The sequence below is a fragment of the Zalophus californianus genome, chromosome 3, assembly GCF_009762305.2.
Source record: "Zalophus californianus isolate mZalCal1 chromosome 3, mZalCal1.pri.v2, whole genome shotgun sequence".
NCBI classification, from domain to species: Eukaryota; Metazoa; Chordata; class Mammalia; order Carnivora; family Otariidae; genus Zalophus; species Zalophus californianus.
Window position 1 is genome coordinate 33,995,915 of NC_045597.1, and position 21,442 is coordinate 34,017,356.

Consider the following 21,442-nt stretch of genomic DNA (forward strand, 5'->3'; position numbering starts at 1 on the left):
GATTTGTTTTAAAAAGTAGAATTTTGCCTCTTACTTCCATCTTTATAATCTACCTAAGTTTGGTGGAGCAGCTAGGTCAATGATCTATCTAATGATTCAACATTTACTTTATACCTATTATGAGTCAGATACTCTGTTGATCACCAAATCTATGCCTTAAAAAAAAAAATCTCATTTGAGTTGGAATAAATTCAAGGAATTCAAAAATGCATAAGGCAAAAATTAGTCATTCTGTTCTTCCCCACTCCCAATCTCAGAGGTAAGCACTGTTTGATGTTAGAGAGATAAATATGGATGGTCCTGGGGGCTCATTTTCTGTTCTACTAGAACAAGCTAATAGAGATTATAACCTACAAAGGCTCCTGCTCCCATTATGACTTAGGCAACTAGATGTTCCTTAACCTTCTCTTTAGATGTGTACAATGTTTTGGTGTGGAGTCCCTCTATCAGATCCCTTTCTGTGGCACATCTAGAGTACCTATGCCAGACCTAAGCATACTTTTCCGTGGAAAGAAAACTTGGGGATGGTATATACTCTGTTAATTCTTTGCCTGTAAGGTTACTCCAACCAAACATTTTTATATTCATATGGCAAATACTAATGGTATTTGTGTGCCCTTGGCATGACAGTTGTATATTATGTAAAGTTTTTTCTCTATGCTTAGACAGAAACACAATCCCATCCCTAGAAAGACAGACACATACACACTCAAGGTCAATATAGAGAAATACAATACAAATTATCCTGCAATTTTCTTTTTTGGAAAAAAATTATCAATATAGTTTAGATGTCTTTTAAGGTTAGTACACAGAATTCTACTTTATTCTACCCATGCATCCTATAGTCTTTTTCAAATCTGGCAATCTAAAGTTTTGTAACGAATGACCTGGATTCTGCTAAATGCCTCCTAGGTAGAGAATTTCAAGTAACTAAAACCTTGCCATTTGGTCACTTGAGATCGTGCATATCCCATTTTCTAGATAAGATTTCTAAAATTAAGTTATAACAGATAAATCTCTAAGTGGTTAGATTAGAAGACAAGGCCTTTGTGAACAAGGCTGTACATGTTAAAAGGGCAAGAGCATGCCTCTTTTGTTCATCAGTGGTTGAAGACAGTAGGAGTCTGAGAAATATTTACTGAATGACTAGAAAGAGAAAGCAAACACCAAGATTCAAGGTAGCTAAGGCGCAGCAATTCTGGTGGTAACATGGTATGCTTTATGATGTAGCCTAGATTTTCGACCCCACATCAGCACCCCTCTTCTTCCCCTTTTCCTTTTTTAAAACTGAGATATAACTGACATACAATATTATATTAGCTTTAGGTATACAACGTAATGTTTTGACACGTGTATATATTTTGAAATGATCACAATAAGTCTCGTTACCATCTGTTACCATAAAAAGTTAAATTTTTTTTCTTTTGTGATGAGAATTTTCAAGATTCACTGTCCTGGCAACCTTCAAATATGCACGACAATACTACTGACTATAGTTACCATGTTGCACACCACATCCCCACAACCTATTCATTTTGTAGGTAGAAGTCTGTACCTCCTGACCTCCTTCATCTATTTCATCCATCCCCAACTCCCTTCTGCTGCCAACCAACATTCTTTTCCATGACCATGTGTTTTGTTTGTTCATTTGTTTTGTTTTTTTAGATTCCACATATAAGTGAGATCATATGGTATTTGTCTTTCTCTGCCTGATTTATTTCACTTAGCATAATACCCTCTAGCTCCATCCGTTGTTGCAAGTGGCAAGATTTCATTCTTTTTTTATGGCTGAGCGGTATTCCATTGTAAACATACCACATCTTCTTTATCCATTCACCCATTGATCAACACTTAGGTTGTTTCTATATCTCGGCTATTATCAATAATGTACAATGAATACTGCACTGTTTGTCCCTCTCCCTCTGCTCCTCCCCCTGCTCACACTCTCTAAAATAAATAAATAAATACATAAATAAATCTTTTTAAAAGCTATTTTATTTATGTATTTATTTATTTATCTATTTATTTACTTAAGGAGAGGGGTTGAGTGAGCTGGGGGAGAGAGAGAGGGAGAAAGAATCTTCAAGCAGACTCCCCGCTGAGCGCAGAGCCTGATGTGGGGCCTGATCCCATGACTCATGAGATCGTGACTTGAGCCTAAATCAAGAGTCAGATATTTAACCAATTGAGCGACCCAGGTGCCCCTAAATCTTAAAAAAAAAAAAAAAAAAAAAAAATTTGCTCTTTAAAAAAAAGATTTCAACTTTCCCCTCTTGATCTATAGATTCAATGCAATCCAATCAAAACCACAGCAGCTTTTTAAAAAACTTTTTGTAGAAATGATTACAGAATTCATACAGAAATGCAAAGGACACAAAATAGCCAAATTTGAAAATGAACAGAGTTGGAGGACCAACAGTATCTAATTTCAAGACATTATAAGGTTTCAGTAATCAAGAGAATGTAGTATTGGCATAAAGATAAACATATTAGATAACTGGAAACAGAGAGTCCAGAAACAGACTCGCACATTTATGACTGATTTCCAACAAGGTCTTTTCAACAAATGATGCAAGAATAATTTGATTTCAATAAGCAAATAAACGAATTTCAATCTATACCTTGCATATAATACACAAATTAACTAAAAGTGGATTACAGACTTGAAACTATGAAACATCAAGACAAAAACCCTGTGACCTTGGGTCAGGCAAAGATAATTTAGATACAACACTAAAAACAAAATCCATAAAAGAACAAACTGATAAACTGGATTTGATAAAAACTGCTCTTCAAACAGTGCTAAGAGATGGGAAAACAAGCCAAAGAGTGGGAGAAAATATTTGCAAATCATATATCTGATAAGGGACCTGTACCTAGAATATATAAGTAATACTCAAAACTCAATAATGGGAAAACAATGTGATAAAATGGGCAAAAATTTTGAAGATGCTTCCCCCAATAAGAAGAGCAGAGGGCAAAGAAGCACATGAAAAGATGCTCAGTATCATTAGTCATTAGGGAAATGCAAATTAAAACCATAATGAGAGACCACTATATACCCATAAGACTGGCTAAAATTAAAAACACTGACTATATCAAGTCTTTTGCAAGGCGGTAGAAGAACTAGAACTTTCCTACGCTGCTGGTGGAAATGTAAAATGGCAAAAACGTTCAGAAAACAGTCTGGCAGTTTCCCAAAATGTTAAGTAGATACCTAACCATTTGCATTAGATCCACCTAGTCGACTCCCAGGTATTTACTCAAAAGAAATAAAAAGCTTCTGTTCATAAAAGGACTGTACATGGATATTCAGATCACCTTTACTCGTAGTAGGCAAAAACTGCAAACTACCCAAATGTCCATCAACAGGTGAATGAATGAACAACAGTGGTATATCCATAAATGGAATGTTCCTCAGTAATGAAAAGGAAAGAAGTATGGATGAATCTTGAAATAATTATGCAGAGTGAAAGAAGTCAGATAAAAAAAGAGAGTGTGTATATATATATATATACTGCATGATTCTGTTTATATAAAATGTAAAACATGGCCAGTCTACAGTGACAGAATGCTTGAGAACTATCTGGGGATAGGGATGGTTGGGAGAGATTCCAAAGGGGCAAAAGGAAACTTTTAGGCTGATGTATATGTCATTATCTTCATTTTGGTAATGATTTCGGAGGTATACATATGTGTCAAAAGTTATCATATTGTACACTTTAAATATGTGCGGCTTACTGTATGTCAATTATACTTCAATAAAGCTACTATAAAAGGAATGGTTCTTTTGAATATTTTTTAGCGTTCTCATTTTGGCACTTCATTTATGTTTAATTTCAGATATATTCTCAACAACATATATAATTCAATGGTTATTGCTTTAGTTATTTGTTTCATCCATGTGTTATTCTTAAAACTCCAAGCTAGTTTATTTTTTTCTTAAAGATTTTATTTATTTATTTATTTAGAGAGCATGAGCGGGGGGGGGGAGGTGCAGAGGGAGAAGGAGAGAGAATCTCAGGCAGACTCTGTATTGAGCACGTGGGGCTCGATTTCACCACCCTGAGATCATGACCTGAGCTGAAATAAAGAGTTGGACAGGCTTAACAGACTGAGCCACCCAGGCACCCCTCAAAACTCCAAGCTAGTTTAAATAAACTACTTAAAGACTATAGATCCTGAGAGAATTTCCTTCTCAATTATTTTCACCATGTATCACGCATAGTCAGTTGTTATAGAAGCATTCTAATACTATCATCTTTTAGCTAATTAGTTTATATAATTATTTTCAACTTAAACAACATAATTTTTGTTAGACAGAAAACAGATTTTTAAATCCATGGAATATTTCAAACTATAATACTTTATTTTCAATCTTAAGGGAAAGGTTATACACTATGATAGCCATAAAAATTTTAATATAAGGTTACTAATTGTTTCTTCCAATGTCTTATGAAAGATTTTCAAACATACACAAAAGTACAGAACTGAATAACAAACCCATATGTAACCTTTACCCAGCTTCAAACATGATCAATATTTTGAAATTCTTCTTTTAACTATGAGTCCTTCCCCCACTTTTTATGGGATATTTAAAAGCAAATTCTAGGCTTCGTATCATTTCATATCACATATATTTCAGTATTTATTTATTTATCTATCTATTTTAAAGATCTTATTTATTTATTTGACAAAGAGAGACACAGCGAGAGAGGGAACACAAGCAGGGGGAGAGGGGGAGGGAGAGGGAGAGGCAGGCCTCCCGCTGAGCAGGGAGCCCAATGTGGGGCTTGATCCTAGGACCCTGAGATCATGACCTGAGCCGAAGGCAGACGCTTAACGACTGAGCCACCCAGGCGCCCCAGTATTTATTTATTTATTAATTTGGGAGACAGAGAGCGATGGAGAGCGAGAGCATGAGCAGGCGGAGGGGCAGAGGGAGAAGCAGGCTCCCTGCTGAGCAGCGAGCCCAAGGCGGGGCTCCTCCTGGGACTCCAGGATCATGACCTGAGCTGAAGGCAGACCCTTAACTGACTGAACCACCCAGGTGCCCCTATAATTCAGTTTTTAAATCTTTTTCTCAATATAAGCCAACAGCTTGTTTTAAAATTGTTTCATAAAAAGTTAAAAAGTTAATTATACTTCATTACAAGAATACTTAATTTCTTACATTTCACCCATACAATTTGGGGCTGTGTGCTGTTTAGAAACTCCTATTTCAAAGGAAAAGAAATTCCTACTTTAATTAACTGATGTACTCAGGAAGTTTTATTTTTTTTAAGTAATATTATGACACACATATCCAACACAAATGTGTATGTAGTTTAGCTTTTTTTAGAAATATTTTTGATAGGTCATTCTGAAGTTAAAAGAAACATGAGGGATGTATAAAATATTAGCAAACAGATGTTTCTTTAACCTCTCATTTGTTTCTTTAATCATTTATTTATTTATCCTTCCATGCTGTGCTGGAGCTGGCTTCCTGCAGTTTGTGATGGCGAACTGTTAGTAAATTTTTAGGAATTCTGCGAGCCGGATGTTAAACACAACCATTATTAAAAATTATTTAAATGTATGATAAAATCAATTTTATTTAAAAAAGGGAACAGATATTCAAACTCACTGATTTTTAATTGTTTTACTATTTGCTGTGCTCTTGAGTTTATCTGTGTCTACCGTATCTGTGTAGTGGAAACATTATGTAGTGGTGCGCTACTGAACATCTTTACTCTGTGTTCAGGAACATGATGTTGGCAGCTCAGAGTTAGTCACAGGGGGGACACAAGCAAATGCTACCAATCAGAGCTTCTCTCATGCTCCCGCCTGGAGAGCTGGTGGTTAACATCTGCCAGCACCACATTGCTTCCATCCTGAGTGTAACTACATGTCAGGCACTGGAGTGATAGGAAGTATTTCTGGTCTTTTGGAATTTGAGTATAAAAATCCTCCTAATGTTACATTATTAAAAGTACTTTAATAGAGGGCACTATCACTATAAAGATAAATATGAACAGGTCCTTCAGAAAACAGACTACATCATATATATTAATAGTTTTTAATATATGTCTTTAAAAATCCCTTTATTGTAAGATCCACGTTTTAAAACATTAACATAATAAAGCTGTTATGCTGAAACTCAGGAAGTAAAAGGAATCCTAATGAGTTGGCATCTTTGGTTTTAACTGTTTTATTATTTGAATTTCAGAAGGACAGAAAAATGTAATTAGATGTTAAATAAAAGAATTAAAAACACCATGTAAAAATATATACGTTTTTTTAAATGATGTAATGTAAGGCTGAAGAAAATAAATATGAATCTGATTTTTAAAAGATAATTTGGGACTATCATCTACCAAATAATGTGAGAGCTTGAGAATACCAAGTTAAGGGGCACCTGGGTGGCTCAGTCGTTAAGCGTCTGCCTCAGCGGGAAGCCTGCTTCTCCCTCTCCCACTCCCCCTGCTTGTGTTCCCTCTCTCACTGTCTCTCTCTCTCTGTCAAATAAATAAATAAAAATCTTAAAAAAAAGTTTAAAAAAAAGAATACCAAGTTAAGTATGTTTAATAGAAAAATAATTTTTCATCAAAAAAGTCAAAAAGCAAACCAATTTTAAAAATGAGGTTTTAAAATGTAGTGACCTGAAGGGGCATGGGCACCCCAATGTTTACAGCAGCAATGTCCACAATAGCCAAACTACTGAAAGAGCCTAGATGTCCATCAACAGACAAGTGGATAAAGATGTGATATATATATACACAATAGAATATTATGCAGCCATCAAAAAATGAAATCTTACCATTTGCAATGACGTGGATGGAACTAGAGGGTATTAGCTAAGTGAAGTAAGTCAGTCAGAGAAAGACAATTATCATATGATCTCACTGATATGAGGAATTGGAGAAACAAGGCAGAGGATCAGAGGGGAAGGGAGGGAAAAATGAAACAAGATGAAACCAGAGAGGGAGACAAACCATAAGAGACTCTTAATCTCAGGAAACAAAGTGAGGGTTGCTGGAGTGGAGGGGGTGGGAGGGATGGGGTGGCTGGGTGATGGACACTGGGGAGGGTACGTGTTGTATGAGTGCTGTGTATTGTGTAAGACTGATGAATCACAGACCTGTACCCCTGAAACAAATAATACATTATATGTTAATAAACGAACAAACAAAAATGAGGTTTTAAACAGATGGTTACCAAAGGGGAGGTGGGTGGGAGGATGGGTGAAATAGGTGATAGGCATTAAGAACACACTTATGATGAGCACTGAGTAATATGTGGAACTGTTGAATCACTATATTGTACCCTGGAAACTAATATAACACTGTATGTTAACAATGCTGGAATTAAAATAAAATAAAAAAAAATGAGGTTTTATTTAAAAACTCAAAATGCTACCTGAAATTGCCAAACTTGTTTTGCCAGTTGATATTCTCAGAAATCAAAGCTTTGTCTGTCTAGTCTGCATTTATATTTAGTCTGGGCATTTAATCTCTTTTTTTGATCTTAGTTTTGCCATACACTATGAGTTGTTTTATAAGGCTTTAACATTAAGTTAGTTTCGTAAGTTGTAAAATCATTTTCTACTAGCAAACAGCTTATTTTAAAACTGCTCAGAAAATATACAAAGGAGTGACAAAGAATTAAAATGAACACCATGATTCTTAATATGTGTTTCTTTTAAGTTATTTACCTCTTCTGAAAGCTGTGTTACTTGCTCCTTTTGATGTTCCAGGTCTTTTAAAACCAACGAGTTTTGTTTTTCTAACTGAAGCACTCTTCTTGCCAAGTGGACACTAGGTGAATGAAATAAGAAAATTAATGCTTAAAAAAGAGGAATGTTTTCTAAAATATTAAAAATGTGTTTGTATGCCTGAAAACTGACTTGCCATTTCCTAGTAACACTTAAATATTTAAAGAAAAAATATGGAGTCAAATATTTTCAGGTGTCAACAGTGGAAGACCAATATCCCAACAGCTCAGAATTTTGAAAGTAACATTAAAATCTCCATAATAATATAATTGTGATGTATTGATTACTGCAGTAATGGTTTCTAGCCCTTGCTATAAAAGTAGAGAGCTACATTATACTTGCTTGAAAAGACCACAAGATAGCAATTTACAGCTTTTCGCCATTTTTATAAAAATTTCCCATTTACAAACAAATCAGGCAATTAGTTGAAACAATAATAAGTCTGTACTTTGAAAAGCTTCAGTGTTTACCTCAGACAACAAAATGCATTTTATACAAAAAACAACTGAATAGATTTTCTATTGAAAGTAGAGATGGAAAAGATGCATGAAAAGTGGAAATGTCTATAGTAAAGGAAGATTCTGTACTAAAAGATCACACTTTGACCATCACATGATGATCACAACTTGTACTGAGTGTATGTAACCTTTAGTATTTAATATCACATTAAATGTGAAATGCCCCAATTCCACTTTTAAGACACAATTAAAAAAAGGCTCAACTATAAAATCATTTCTCCTACCTACTAGGGAAAAAAACATGGTATAATTCTTTAAAGAACTGCTAATAATGTTGGGAAGACATGTTGCTCCGAAGACCTTCTCTGTGATTCCAAAAAACTAAAAATTTCCTATTTATCATATTTTCACGTTCAGAGGAGTTATCTATTATTGAACTGCAAAATCTGTGGAATCTGAGAAGACGAGATGTTATACAATGACATGGAATAAAATATTTTCACTTTAAATAAAATTATTTTATTTATTTATGGAACAGAAATAATTCTATTATATTTTTAATATTTCCTAACATTGGATAAAGGAATGCAGACAAAACTCTGAAAATAATGCTAAACATCTTCCTACACATCCATTTCTAAGAACTTGTTATCCCAAATGAAAAAGATGAGTTGTGGTAAAAGTTTATATAGTGAATTGTGCAGCTTGTTTAGATATGCTCATATCTAAGTTTCTACTGGCATAAGATTTTGCCTTAATAATCAGCTGAAGTTAGAGAGGGAAAAGACAGTCCTTATTTTTTGACAATCATTTTCTATAAAAAATAGCTTTAAAAATGATACAGAATTTTACTGCTATGTAATTTATATGCCACAAAGCCTACCCATTTAAAGTGTCCAATTAAATGTTTTTAGTACGTTTACAATTATGCAACTATATTCCAATTTTAGAATATTTTCATCACAAAAAAAAAATCTTCCCCATTAGCTTTGTTCCCCATCCTCCTGCCCATCTGTAGGGAATCACTAAGCTACTTTCTTCTATAGGTTTTTAAGATATTTACAGTTATGGCTACACAATTTTCTATCCCCCAATCTAAAACATGCTAAGTTCTCTCAAATTTGACCCTAAAATAAGATCTCTACAAATAAGTCTTAATGCTTATTTTATGTTATGTTTACAGTTTTAATCTGTTGGATTTATTATATGTTTGCAAATATCTGTACTTTATATCATTAACTCTGTTTTTTATGAAGTTAATATAAAATTCTTTGAGTTATCTTCATTCATATTTTCATTTTCTCTCCCATCCTTCATATATGTTAGGAATAAGTCTTTCCATCTTTCTGTCTCTCACAGAACTCAGCATGAGGTTCTTTTCGTACATGGTAATTTCTCAGTAAATGCATGTTGAAGGTACAGACCATATCTGTGTAATGCTCAGTATGGAACAATGAACACAATCAAATGCTATTACACAGAAAACAGTTGCGGATGATATGAAATGGAAGAAAAAGGGATGCAAGAAAATAATCAGATGCAAAGGTCACCCATTACCAACATTTTGAGGAAGATAATGACTTGAAGACAACACGTTTAATAAAAGTAAGTAGCTCATTTGGTTTGGGTGCTTTTTGTTTTGTTTGGACACTGCATAATGCTCTTATGCAGATATGGTGTGATACCACTTATCAATGCAAAATATCACATGACATAAAGTAGTGAATTCAAGAAATTCTTGGTATGCTGGTGCTTATGCCCTAATACCAGGGCTACCTCCTTCTACTAAGAATTGGCCTGATTTTAGTTGAGGATTCTAAGAGAGGAAAATCAACTCTAAAGAGAAGGAAGTTACCTTGATGCCTTGAAAGCTCATAATGTGTTTTACAGTGTTCTACTTACTAGTATAGAACCATTTTATTTAGAAAAACTTTCTAGGAACTGATGCTGACAGAAATGACTGTGACTTTTACTATGAATGTTGATCTCACTTACGACACATAATGCTTATAATGTAGAAGACACTGTTGTACAACTGGTCTCCAACTGATGCACGGATCACATTTAAAACATTTACTTTTAGGGCGCCTGGGTGGCTCAGTCAGTTAAGCGGCTGCCTTCGGCTCAGGTCATGATCCCAGGGTCCTGGGATCGAGTCCCACATTGGGCTCCCTGCTCAGCGGGAAGCCTGCTTCTTCCTCTCCCTCTGCCTGCTTCTCTGCCTACTTGTGTTCTCTATCTCTCTGTCAAATAAATAAATAAAATCTTTAAAAAAAATAAAACATTTACTTTTACTCCTAAAGTCATTGTAAAGACAGCAGAACACTTCAGAAATGGTATTAAGACATTTCAGAAATGGTATTAAGATTCTCAGGTTGTCCTAAATGACCCATTTAGTCCATGGATTACAGATGTTACAGAAAAAAAAAAGGAAAAAAGAAAGAAGAAAAAGAAAACAAAATATTGTGAAATCTAGAACACACAGGAAAAACAAGACATACAATTTTTCATCATTATCATACCTGCAATTAAACAAAAATGCTTATAATATTAGCATTTTTTTCTTCCTCACAAATATCAATGACTGTAGAAAAGCAGGTTGAATTAGAAGAAACATTATTTATTAATTCATCCAATAAGACATTCAAGAACATTCTCTTTTAACAAAATTTATAAAAAGCCTGTAATCTAAATAGGCACTGGGAATACACAGTGCCTACCTGGAGGATCTAATAGTCTGCTGAGGAAGATGAGCAAATAAATTACCATAGTGTGTTAAATGCTAAGAAGGGGCACACTGAGGGATGAAAACTAAGACTGACTAATCTGGTGAGGAAGCAAATAGCATTCTGGGTAGAGGGAAAAGCATAGGTAAAGGATGATGTGCGGGGGTATGATATGGATTGAGAAAACACATGGCGTGTGGTGAGAGCTGAAGCTAGAGAGACAAAGGAAGGGATATATGATGAAAGGCCTTAAATGTTAAGCTGAGTTTGGATTTTATCCTTAAATTGGTTAGGCATGACATGCTCAGATTTGCACTTGAGACAGTTCTCTGTCAACACTGTGGAGAAGGAAGAAGACTTGAGCCAATTATAAAGTTAAGATCACAGTCTAGACTGGTGGTCTCCAAAAGCAATTATGTGCAAAATAATCCATTGAAGTGTGGGAAATTTTTCTTACACTTATTTTAATATTAAATGTCTTTAAAATTTTATTACTTTTTTAAAGATTTTATTTATTTGACAGAGACAGAGAGAGAGAGAGAGAGAGAGGAAGAGAGAGACAGTGAGCACAAGCAGGGGAAGCGGCAGAAGCAGAGTCTCCACCAAGCAGGGAGCCTGATGTGGGGCTCGATCCCAGGACCCTGGGATTATGACCTGAGCCAAAGGCAGACACTTAACCGACTGAACCACCGAGTTCCAAGTGTCTTTAAAATTTTAATTTTCTATGTAGGTTTTATATTTTAATGTACATGTTATTCATGTGATAATACATGTATGTAATTGATAAGTAAATATATATAAATGTATTGGTAGGTGAACGCTCAATTATTTTTTTCCCAATAGGGAATTGTATCAAAAAGTCTGGAGACCATTGGTCTAGGCCAGTTTTGTCCAATAGAAACATAATGCAAGCCACACATGTAATTTAAAAGTTTTTAGGAGCCACATTAAAAATATTACAAAATGCTTACCTCACATGATATCAAAAATTAACTCAAAATGGATCAAAGACCTAAATGTAAAAGCTAAAATATTAACTCTCAGAAGAAAACACAGGAGTAAATCTTCCTGACCTTGGATTTGGCAAAGGATTCTCAGATATTGCACTAAAAGCACAAGCAACAAAAGAAAAATTAGATAAACTGCACTGCATCAAATTTAAACAGTTTTGTGCTTCAAAAGACACCATCAAGAAAGTGAAAAGACAACACATGAAACGGAAGGGAACATTCCAAAATATGTATCGGATAAGGGACTTGTATCTAGAAAATATAAAGAACTCCTTTTTTTTTTAAGATTTTATTTATTTATTTGAGAGAGAGCAAATGTGAGAGAGCACAAGTGGTGGTGGGGGGAGTGCAGAAGGAGGGGGAGAAGCAGGCTCCTTGCTGAACACGGAGCCTGATGCGGGACTCGATCCCAGGACATTGGGATCGTGACCTGAGCTGAAGGCAGACGCTTAACCAACTGAGCCACCCAGGCGCCCCTAAAGAACTCTTATAACTCAATAATAAAAAGACAATCCAATTACAGCATTCACAACAGTGCCTTATGCTGCAGAAAGTTCTAAATAATTACGTAAATATATCTTTGCACTCCTCATGCTTCCATGTCCTCAGAAAGCATAATGATAGGGTCAAACACACATGTATTACAGATTTTCTTTTTTTTTTTTAAGATTTTATTTATTTATTTGACAGAGAGAGAGACAGTGAGAGAGGGAACACAAGCAGGGGGTAGTGGGAGAGGGAGAAGCAGGCTTCCCGCCAAGCAGGGAGCCTGATGCAGGGCTCGATCCCAGGACCCTGGGATCATGACCTGGGCCGAAGGCAGACGCTTAACGACTGAGCCACCCAGGTGCCCCTGTATTACAGATTTTCAAACATTCCCCTTGAAAGGCTGGTATAAATTTAAATTCCCATGAACTAGAATGAAAGTTCTCCAAGGACTAGGATTTTTATTTATTTTGTTCTTGAATGTAGTCAAAGTACGTTGAATAATACCTGGTACAAAGGAGGTGTTCAGTAATAAACTGTTGAATGACTGAACTTTATATAAGACCTCCTGTTTCTTCATACCCTAGCTCACAATGGGCATAATCAATCTTTAAAAGTTTTGCTAATAACCTTATATAAACAATAGAATCTTACTTTAAATTTCTTCACTTGTGAGGTTAAACATCTTTTCATATGTCAGTCAGACATTGTATTTCTTATTTAATGAAGTGATATTTATGTCCTTTTCTCACCCACTTCAAATCTTACCTACATGGTTAATTCTACTCTGTCTAAATTATTTAAAAATATCAAGGCCTTCTGTAATCTCAACTGAACCAACTTATTTTCCATTAACGTCTACTCTTCTTAATGTCCCATAAACATGTTTTGTATATTCCTTCCACTATACCTCTGTTGGTCCCCCAGTCTGAAGAAGACAGGTTATTTCCTTGCTTGACAGATCCAACGTTTTTTTTTTGAAGTAGGCTCCACACCCAGCGTGGAGCCCAATCAGGACCCTGAGATCAAGACCTGAGCTGAGATCAAGAGTCAGATGCCTAACTGAGCCACCTAGGCGACCCAGACCCAACTTTTTCTTAAATTTCCCTTCAAGTTCCACTTCCTCTATTTCTGACCATGCTAGTCTTCACTGATCTCTGTTTCTCTGACACAGTCTAGCATACAATATGGCACTAAATTATATATTTTTCAATGTTTCTTGATATTCTTTCATGTGTGTTAATCTTTTCTTTCCCAACAGATGCAACTTACATGAAGATACGGTCTTATGGTGTGTGCTAAACAGTGGCATGTGCTAAACAGAGTACACACTTAAATCTTTCTGGATTGATTTTGTTCTAAGTGAATTTTGTTCATATGAACACACTGGTAGAAACCATATTCTTAGGCTGCAGAGTTTCAATATTAAAGCATGACTAATGCTCAGCATCTAAGCACTGAACTTGAAATAAAAATGTGCATAAAGTTAGTAAAAGCAGGCAAATATTACAGGTATCAGTTTATGTCTTCTATACTTTAATCTCCTGTATCTTTAAATGCGGCATATTGCTGTGGTCAATGATTTGGTGTCATAAGTGGATTCTGTGTAGAAATCTGGGGTGTTAGAAGTGGGAAGAAAGAAATTCACTTTAACTGAAATTCAAAGCAAGACAAATGAAGAATTTCTCATCTATATAGCTGAGTTTATGTTTCTTTAAGCACAATGCACATAGAATGAAAACAAGTCCTTCCCAAGTTCTTTACAAAAAGTAACTATGGATACAGTCAGGAAAAATGACTCCTGCTAAAGGTTATTATTTTTTTTGTACAGAATGTACTGAACTCAAGAAAGCACGCTTTTACAGGCTATGTGTTGGGACATTAACATAGGTACAACTTAACAATACTTCTTTGTAATTATATTCATTGCCATGTGATTTTTACCTGCACCAAGATTAAGTTCAACATCAGCTAGAAACTACTACAAGAGTACAGTTTTGTATCTAAATATTAAACAAAAATTTCAGCTGTTAGCTGGTAAAATTTTCTCATCAGGGTTATCTCCTAGCTCCCTTATCACTTCTTGACTCCAAATGAAAGTTATTCTCTTAGAGCTGTCAATGGCAGTAGCACTGCTGGTTATTACATATAATTTCATAATAGTGTAGCCCAGCCAATGTGGACATGGAGGATCTTCATCTATATCTGAGATGTCAAAGCACAATGGAGGACTGATGTTCTGTCCCAATTCCTTCAATCTTGGTATGATTTTCTTAGTATTGTCAAAACTCCAAATAAGTAAGTGCATTTATTTAGTGACTTGCTAATTAGTTACTTGTCTGAAATAACATTTGGCTTTTTGGTCTTTTTCAAGTTTAGCAGGTCAGAGGTCTGTCTCTTATTAGTATGGCATAAAAAATAAATTGTTCAATAAAAGGGCACCAATGCCAGAATGATTCCAGCTTCAGAACTCTTCAGGTTGGTGCCTGTACTTACTGCTCTGCTGGTAAATTCTTGAGAACCAAACAGCGGTCTCATGCTGACTATCTATAGTCATACGATACTTTCCCTAGTTTCTTCTACAGGTTTAAACTCTCCAGTTAACAATGAATAGAACATCAGTACTTTTTAAAGGACTATTCCTAAAACCAACCCAAATGAAGTAAGTACAACTTTCCCCAAGGACAAAAATGAGAACTCATCTACATGAGAATAAAGAGAGAAAACCAAATTTTCATTATACACCAAAGTTTGCTAGAGGAAAAAAAGTTTCGTCTGCTTTAATTTTTTCCTTTATTATAAAGCTCAATCTACTGTGAGAGTTTCAACTTAAAGTTTTATAAAACTAGACGGAAACTAAAACAAAAGGTCTACAGTATGCAGTAAATCTTGCCATTTGAAAGTTTAGAACCTTCAGAAAAGGCTATCCATTCAGATCTGCCAAAGCAAACAGAGAAGCACACACTGAGACCACGTTACTGCCTGGGTGTTACCCATTTAAGCTGCAGGTTAAAGAGCATAACCAAAACATGTAACCAGAAAATCTTGTTTGCTATTTTCAAAACAATCATGACCGAAACAAAAACATTACTTCAGATTTTCAAGTTTAGTCAAGTCAAGAAGAGCCCATTTCATTTTAATTTACTCTCATTGTATAAGCCCTTTTAACCTACCACAACTTTGTCCCAGCAAGAGTTTGATGTGATATCTTGTTATTGTTGATTATCTCCATTGAAACTTCAAAATATGAGTAAGCCTGATTTGAGAATTATAATAAAGTCAACTGTGCAATTTACTCTAGGAAACCTTAATGAGTCTAACTAACCTTTACTGAATAACCCACTATATGCCAGGCACTGTGTGATGAACTCTGCATCCATTTTCTCATTTTAATTTCATAATATACCTTGAGTAGCAACAGGCAACCTGTGAAAATTTTCAGTGACTATCGAATTTATTAACAACATGAAACTCAAAAACCAAAGGCCTAAAAATTAAAGTTTTGGATAACCATTAAAAATTATCTTTTTGGAGACTATTCAATGATACAAGAAAATGTTCAAGATGGAATTATAAGATAAATTAAACTTCCACGTTACATACCATAATATCTTAAATATGCAAGAAAATATGTGTCTATATAAATTTTGAATCGTTATCTTTGGATGGTAGGATTACCAGCAATTTTCTAAAATAAACGTATTATTTTTATAATCAGAAATTTACTCCAATTAAGCGTTACCCTAACATACCTAAATCTGGTTGCTGAATGTATGAGATTTTACATCAAACACAGTATGAATGGAATGTATTGTATAGCAGTTGAAAATAAGTTCCTTTGAAATTTTAATATATTTTGGTATAGACTAATGTATAATGAAAACTATTACGCAAACATTTCATTTGTGGCTCTGATTGAGTTGTTTTATAATGTACCTTCAGTTTCCACTGCTTTAATTTTAAATGTGAAGAATTAAATACAGATTCTCTTAAAAGCTACATTGCTTTCATCTTAAATAAGTTAAACAGAGCATAAAGTCACTGACTTCTTTACAAATATCTACTAAAAAATGAAATATAGACTTTGCAAACTTTGGAAATGTGTCAGATCCTAAAAGAGCGACCCTCTTTGCCACTGCTCAGTTTTGTGCATACAGTAGACACTCAATAAAAGATGTTGAATGAATGGGCAAAGGAATGCATAAATGTCCTCTTTGGATATCTAGACTTACTTTCCCTTCACTCAGTTTAGATGACCTGAGAAGCACTTCCTCAAAATAACCCTCTGGTTCACCATGAGATGAATGCCTGGCACCAGCTGGTAGGAGATATTAATAGTATGCCCATTAGGCACTTGTTCAAGGCACATAGATAGCTCAGTGATAAAATCTTTAGAAATATTTGGATAGTTAAGATTATTCAGAATATGAATCAGTTGTGGTTCCTTAAATCTTCACTCTAATTATTAAGAAATCAACATCTGCTTTTGGAAATTCTTTAAAAAAAAGTAAGGTAACAGCAATAATTGCTTTCCATTTTAGAAGAACCCAGCATTTAGGGCTGAAGAAAAAAGCTTGCAACAGCAAAATTCCTTTTTCTTCCCCCCCTTGTGACAAAGATTCTTTTGAAGGATTCATATGCTAAAAAAAGAAGAGAATAGACCTTTTCCTTCAAATTTCAATTTTTAGTATTTACCAATCATTTCCCACTGACAAAGAAGTCTCTTACTCACAAAAGTACATTTCTACTCCTCCCTAGGCAACATGATGCTCCAAAACAGTGATATGCTGATAATTACAAAATAGCCGAGGTCACTCTTAGTGACCTATGGAGGGAGTGGGCAGAGAATGCGAATGGAACAGGGCTTTAACTGATTTTTCAAATAATATATAATTTAGAAATACGTGCATCTTCACCAGACAGAATTAACCATTCCAACTACAAAATGACACTTGACAGTCACCTATCCTTGATCTAAAATTTTTCCAGATATTTTCTTTAACCAGTAAGGGACACAAATTCAAAGCATCCATTTGTTTTGTTATAAAATGGCCTATATCTTACATCACGGCCTTAAAGACATTCTATTCTCTGAGCCATCACTTCAAAGTTTCTACAAAAGTATTAGAGTTGGGATGAATTGTTTTTCTTACTCAGCGTGTAATGTCTCTAAATGTTTCAATCAACTCATATAAAAATAAAAGATAAGCAGCTTTGAATCCTCAAATACTCAGATGAAGAGACAATTCTACTAGGTATCTTACATCATGCTACATAAAGAAAGAGAATAAACAAGAATAAGATACAGTTGCTGACCTTGAGGAACCTTCCAAATGGCTGGGGAAATGACATGGGAAACAAGAGTTAATGAGGTAAGAGAGATGCTCTGTTGTGTCCTATGGAGAAAATAGATGTTTATAAGCACAGAGATATACTGCCCTCATTTTGGGTAGAGAAGCAAATGGGGCTGGAGAGGTGGGGCCAGGTGGAGGGGGGGCCTGGAGGTCTGGCAGAAATATTTACATTTGATATGGTAGAAAATGGGGCAGTGAGATGTTTTTGCACAGAAGGATGAATTAAAAAGTGAGAGAAAGGAGTTAGGTAAAAAAAAATCAGCTAGGTCAACCAGAAAACTGATTAATATAATTTTTCTCTTAGTGTACTTTAAGTAGTATCTTGAGTGGATCTCCCCCGAATTTTCTGGGCTTCACAGTCTTTTACATTTTCAATCATAATACACATTCTATCTCATCTCTTTCTCTCCCTGCTTCCCTCTTTCTTTTTCTCAAAAATATGTCAAAGAATATACACAGCTGAATAAAAAACAAGAGGAACAGGAAGCATAATTAATTAATTTTAACCTGAAAACTGTTGGTACAAAAGCATTTGTAACTCACTTGAAATTAATGTGAAAATAAAATTAAAATGGTGTCATTACCACTGAATCTAATTCTAGGAAAATTCTAATGTACACTTCTATTTTACTGACCATTAAACTCACTTAAAAATACATGAAATGCATGATTATAACTTACTCTGCTTTATTCTGTGAGCAATTTAATATTTATGCATACTAAGAATAAAGTAACTTTGCACATTATCAAAAAGCATAATGTAATTACATTTAGCTTGAGTAGATAAGTAAAACAAATATATATTGATTTTACCTTTGCTTTAGTCGTCTTTTGGCCGTTGTGGGAACATTAGCACCATAGCCATAGGAAAAAAGAACCCTTTCAGCCTCATCTTCATTTTCAACTGAAAAGTATTAAAGTGTATGATGTAAAATAAGTCTTTTTTTTTTCTTAAAAAGCACAGCAGAAGTGAAAATTAAAAAAAGGGGTCATATTAATGAATCAGGGAGCATAAGAACATTAGAAAGGGCTAACGCATAATCTCAAACAGTCCATTTGTAAGTAGAAGCATATTTCTTAAAGTATATGGTTGCTTAAATTTGTTCCATTTATTTTTAAAAGGTGTAAGGGCTTGCATCATATGACATGTTAAAGTTTCTTGTTATAAAGCATAATAATATAGACACTGGTTATTCTGAATGATTCTAAGGCTTTTTACATGGAATGTATGTTATATAATTATAAATAAGAAATGATAACATCAATTTGACTACTTCTCGATAAAAGAAATGACTATTTTTAATTAGGAAAGATGTGCATTATTTTATCAGAACAACTTTATCTTAACTAGTAATAATGAAACTGTGCATTTAAGTAGGCTAATCTGAGAAAAATGTGCAGTACTAACAATGTATTGATGGCCTTTTTTTTAATTAGAAAAAAATTCAGCAAAACCATTTACTTCTAAATTCTGCCACAGTCACCCCACTCTTTTTCAGAAGGAATTTTAACTGACAGGTTAACATTTCATTGTTAAAAAGTTTAAAGGCAATGGCAATTTTACTGTCAGTTGGGATTAAAAAATAAAGTCCATAAAAACTAAAGGTTTACTAGCTCAAATTAAAGCAGTCAATGATATATAACAATTTTTATAACATCATTAACAACAACCATTATTCTAACATTAAAAAGAGAAATCTTTTTTTTTTTAAAGACTTTATTTATTTATTTGTTAGAAAGAGAGAGGGAGAGAGCACAAGCAGGGGGAGTGGCAGGCAGAAGGGGGAAGCAGGGAGCCCGATGTGGGACTCGATCCCAGGACCCTGGGATCATGACCTGAGCCGAAGGCAGCCGCTTTAACTGACTGAGCCACGCAGGCTTCCAGCAAAACCTTTCAGAAGTGTTCCAGATTTAAAGCAAAGTCACATAGTTCACATTATTAAGTGAAGCTATTTGCAGGTCCATTACTGTAATATGCATATATTTGTTGACTGATCTTTTTATGGCACACTAAGAATTTTAAATTTTTTCAGTTTTCCTTCAATTTTATCCCTATTTTTCATGGCGAACAAGGGTCAGTTCTCAGAGGCAGAATTATTAGTTGTCAGGGAAATGTGGAAGCAAGAGATGACATATGCCATTGCCAATACTGTTATCGGCTGTCATGGCTTCAGATCCAAGATGAGTTCTCCAATTCAGCTCTATCAGAATGGCAGAATGGCTCTGTTAGAGCTGGCATTTAGATACCTATCTGACTCTTGTCTCTAAATTCAGAAGGAAGAAGGTAAATGTAGTTAACATCTCAAAAACCCATCAGTTAGATATTAATGGACATCTTAAATTTGAGTTTAATACCTAATGGATTGATAACTCATGGGATAACTAATCTAGTGGTGATTTAAGTACAGAAACAATGTACTATACAACATGGTAAATGGTACTAAAGCGATATGAATGTGTCTTAATAGTACAGAGCACTGAGCAACTATATCTGAGTGCCACCATTTTTCTTAAGCTAGAAACATTAGGAGGACAATGTGTGGGGAGACTAACATTCATAGAGAAGGCACAGGAAGGCCTGTGCATGTGTAAAGGCACAGAGCTGTGAATTTTAGTAACTGTGAGATAAGTGGATGGGGTTAGCTTAGAGAACAATAGTAGTAGAGAGGTAGGTTCAGTTCCAACTGGGAATGGAACTAAAGTCTTATTTGCTAGGCTAAGGAGTTTGGATTTTATTCCACAGTCAACAAGGAACTAATAGGAAGGTGACATGACCAAAAGATTGTTGTTGTTGATGCTGACATTGTAGAAAAATAACTTCTAATAATGGGGAAAAGAATCGCCTATATTGGCACAGAGAACCCCTCACAAGTTATAGTAATAATCCAGTTGAGACATGGTCCCTAAGAGCAATGGAGGATGAAGAAAAGAAGCTAGATTCTAGACAAATGAATAGGTGTGGAGGTGAGATAAGGCACTAGATAAAGGTTGACAAAAGCTGGATGGTGATTAGACTTTAATTAACAGATCAGGAATACAAGAAAATTAGTTAAGTTTCATGGACAGAAGAAAAAATGTAAGAAATGTTACACTTTTAATGACTGCAAGAACTCTTTACAGATCTACAGAATCATTAGCCTACAGACAGTAAATGAAATTGTGGAAAGGGATAAGATTATCCAGAGAGAAGGTAAGTAAGAATTAAAGAGTTGTTGAGGAGGAAAACCCCCGGTGAACAATTAGCTAACTCTTTAGCTCGAAGAAGAGACAACAAAATCAATGGAGAAGAAAGAAAGGCAGGTGACTCTGGAGAAGCAAGAGCAGTGTCTCAAGAAATGTGACAAATGCCTTGCAGAGGTTACAAGTAGTATGAGATGGATAGCAGGTTTCCAAAATCTGGTTTTCTTTTTATATTGGAATTTATTTAGCTTCTGGGCAACACTCTCTTTCTTTCTTTTTTTTTTTTTCTTTCTCTTTCTTTTAGTAGGCTCCATGCCCAGCATGGAACCCAATGTGGGATTTGAACTCACAACCCTGAGATCAAGAGTTCAACATTTAACCAACTGGGCCACCCAGGCACCCCACAATACATCTAACAACTGGATGAGCTTTTTGAAAACTAAACTCCTCAAATATCCAAATAATACACTTATTT

The 21,442-nt window shown here is 34.9% G+C and overlaps 1 protein-coding gene across 8 annotated transcripts in view; it reads right to left on the reverse strand.

Moving 5' to 3' along the window:
* Window positions 1-21,442, reverse strand: part of PIBF1 (progesterone immunomodulatory binding factor 1) — a 231,456-nt gene that overhangs the window by 79,942 nt on the left and 130,072 nt on the right. For all 8 annotated transcript variants that reach the window (XR_003519163.1, XR_003519164.1, XR_003519162.1 and 5 more), the window contains exons 13-14: window positions 18,601-18,691; window positions 7,694-7,796 (exon numbers count right to left, since the gene is read on the reverse strand). Coding sequence is in view for 5 of the 8 variants with exons in the window: in XM_027589896.2 (XP_027445697.1) it covers window positions 7,694-7,796; window positions 18,601-18,691 (194 nt within the window). In the remaining 3 variants the exon portion in view is untranslated. The remainder of the gene's footprint in view (window positions 1-7,693; window positions 7,797-18,600; window positions 18,692-21,442) is intronic.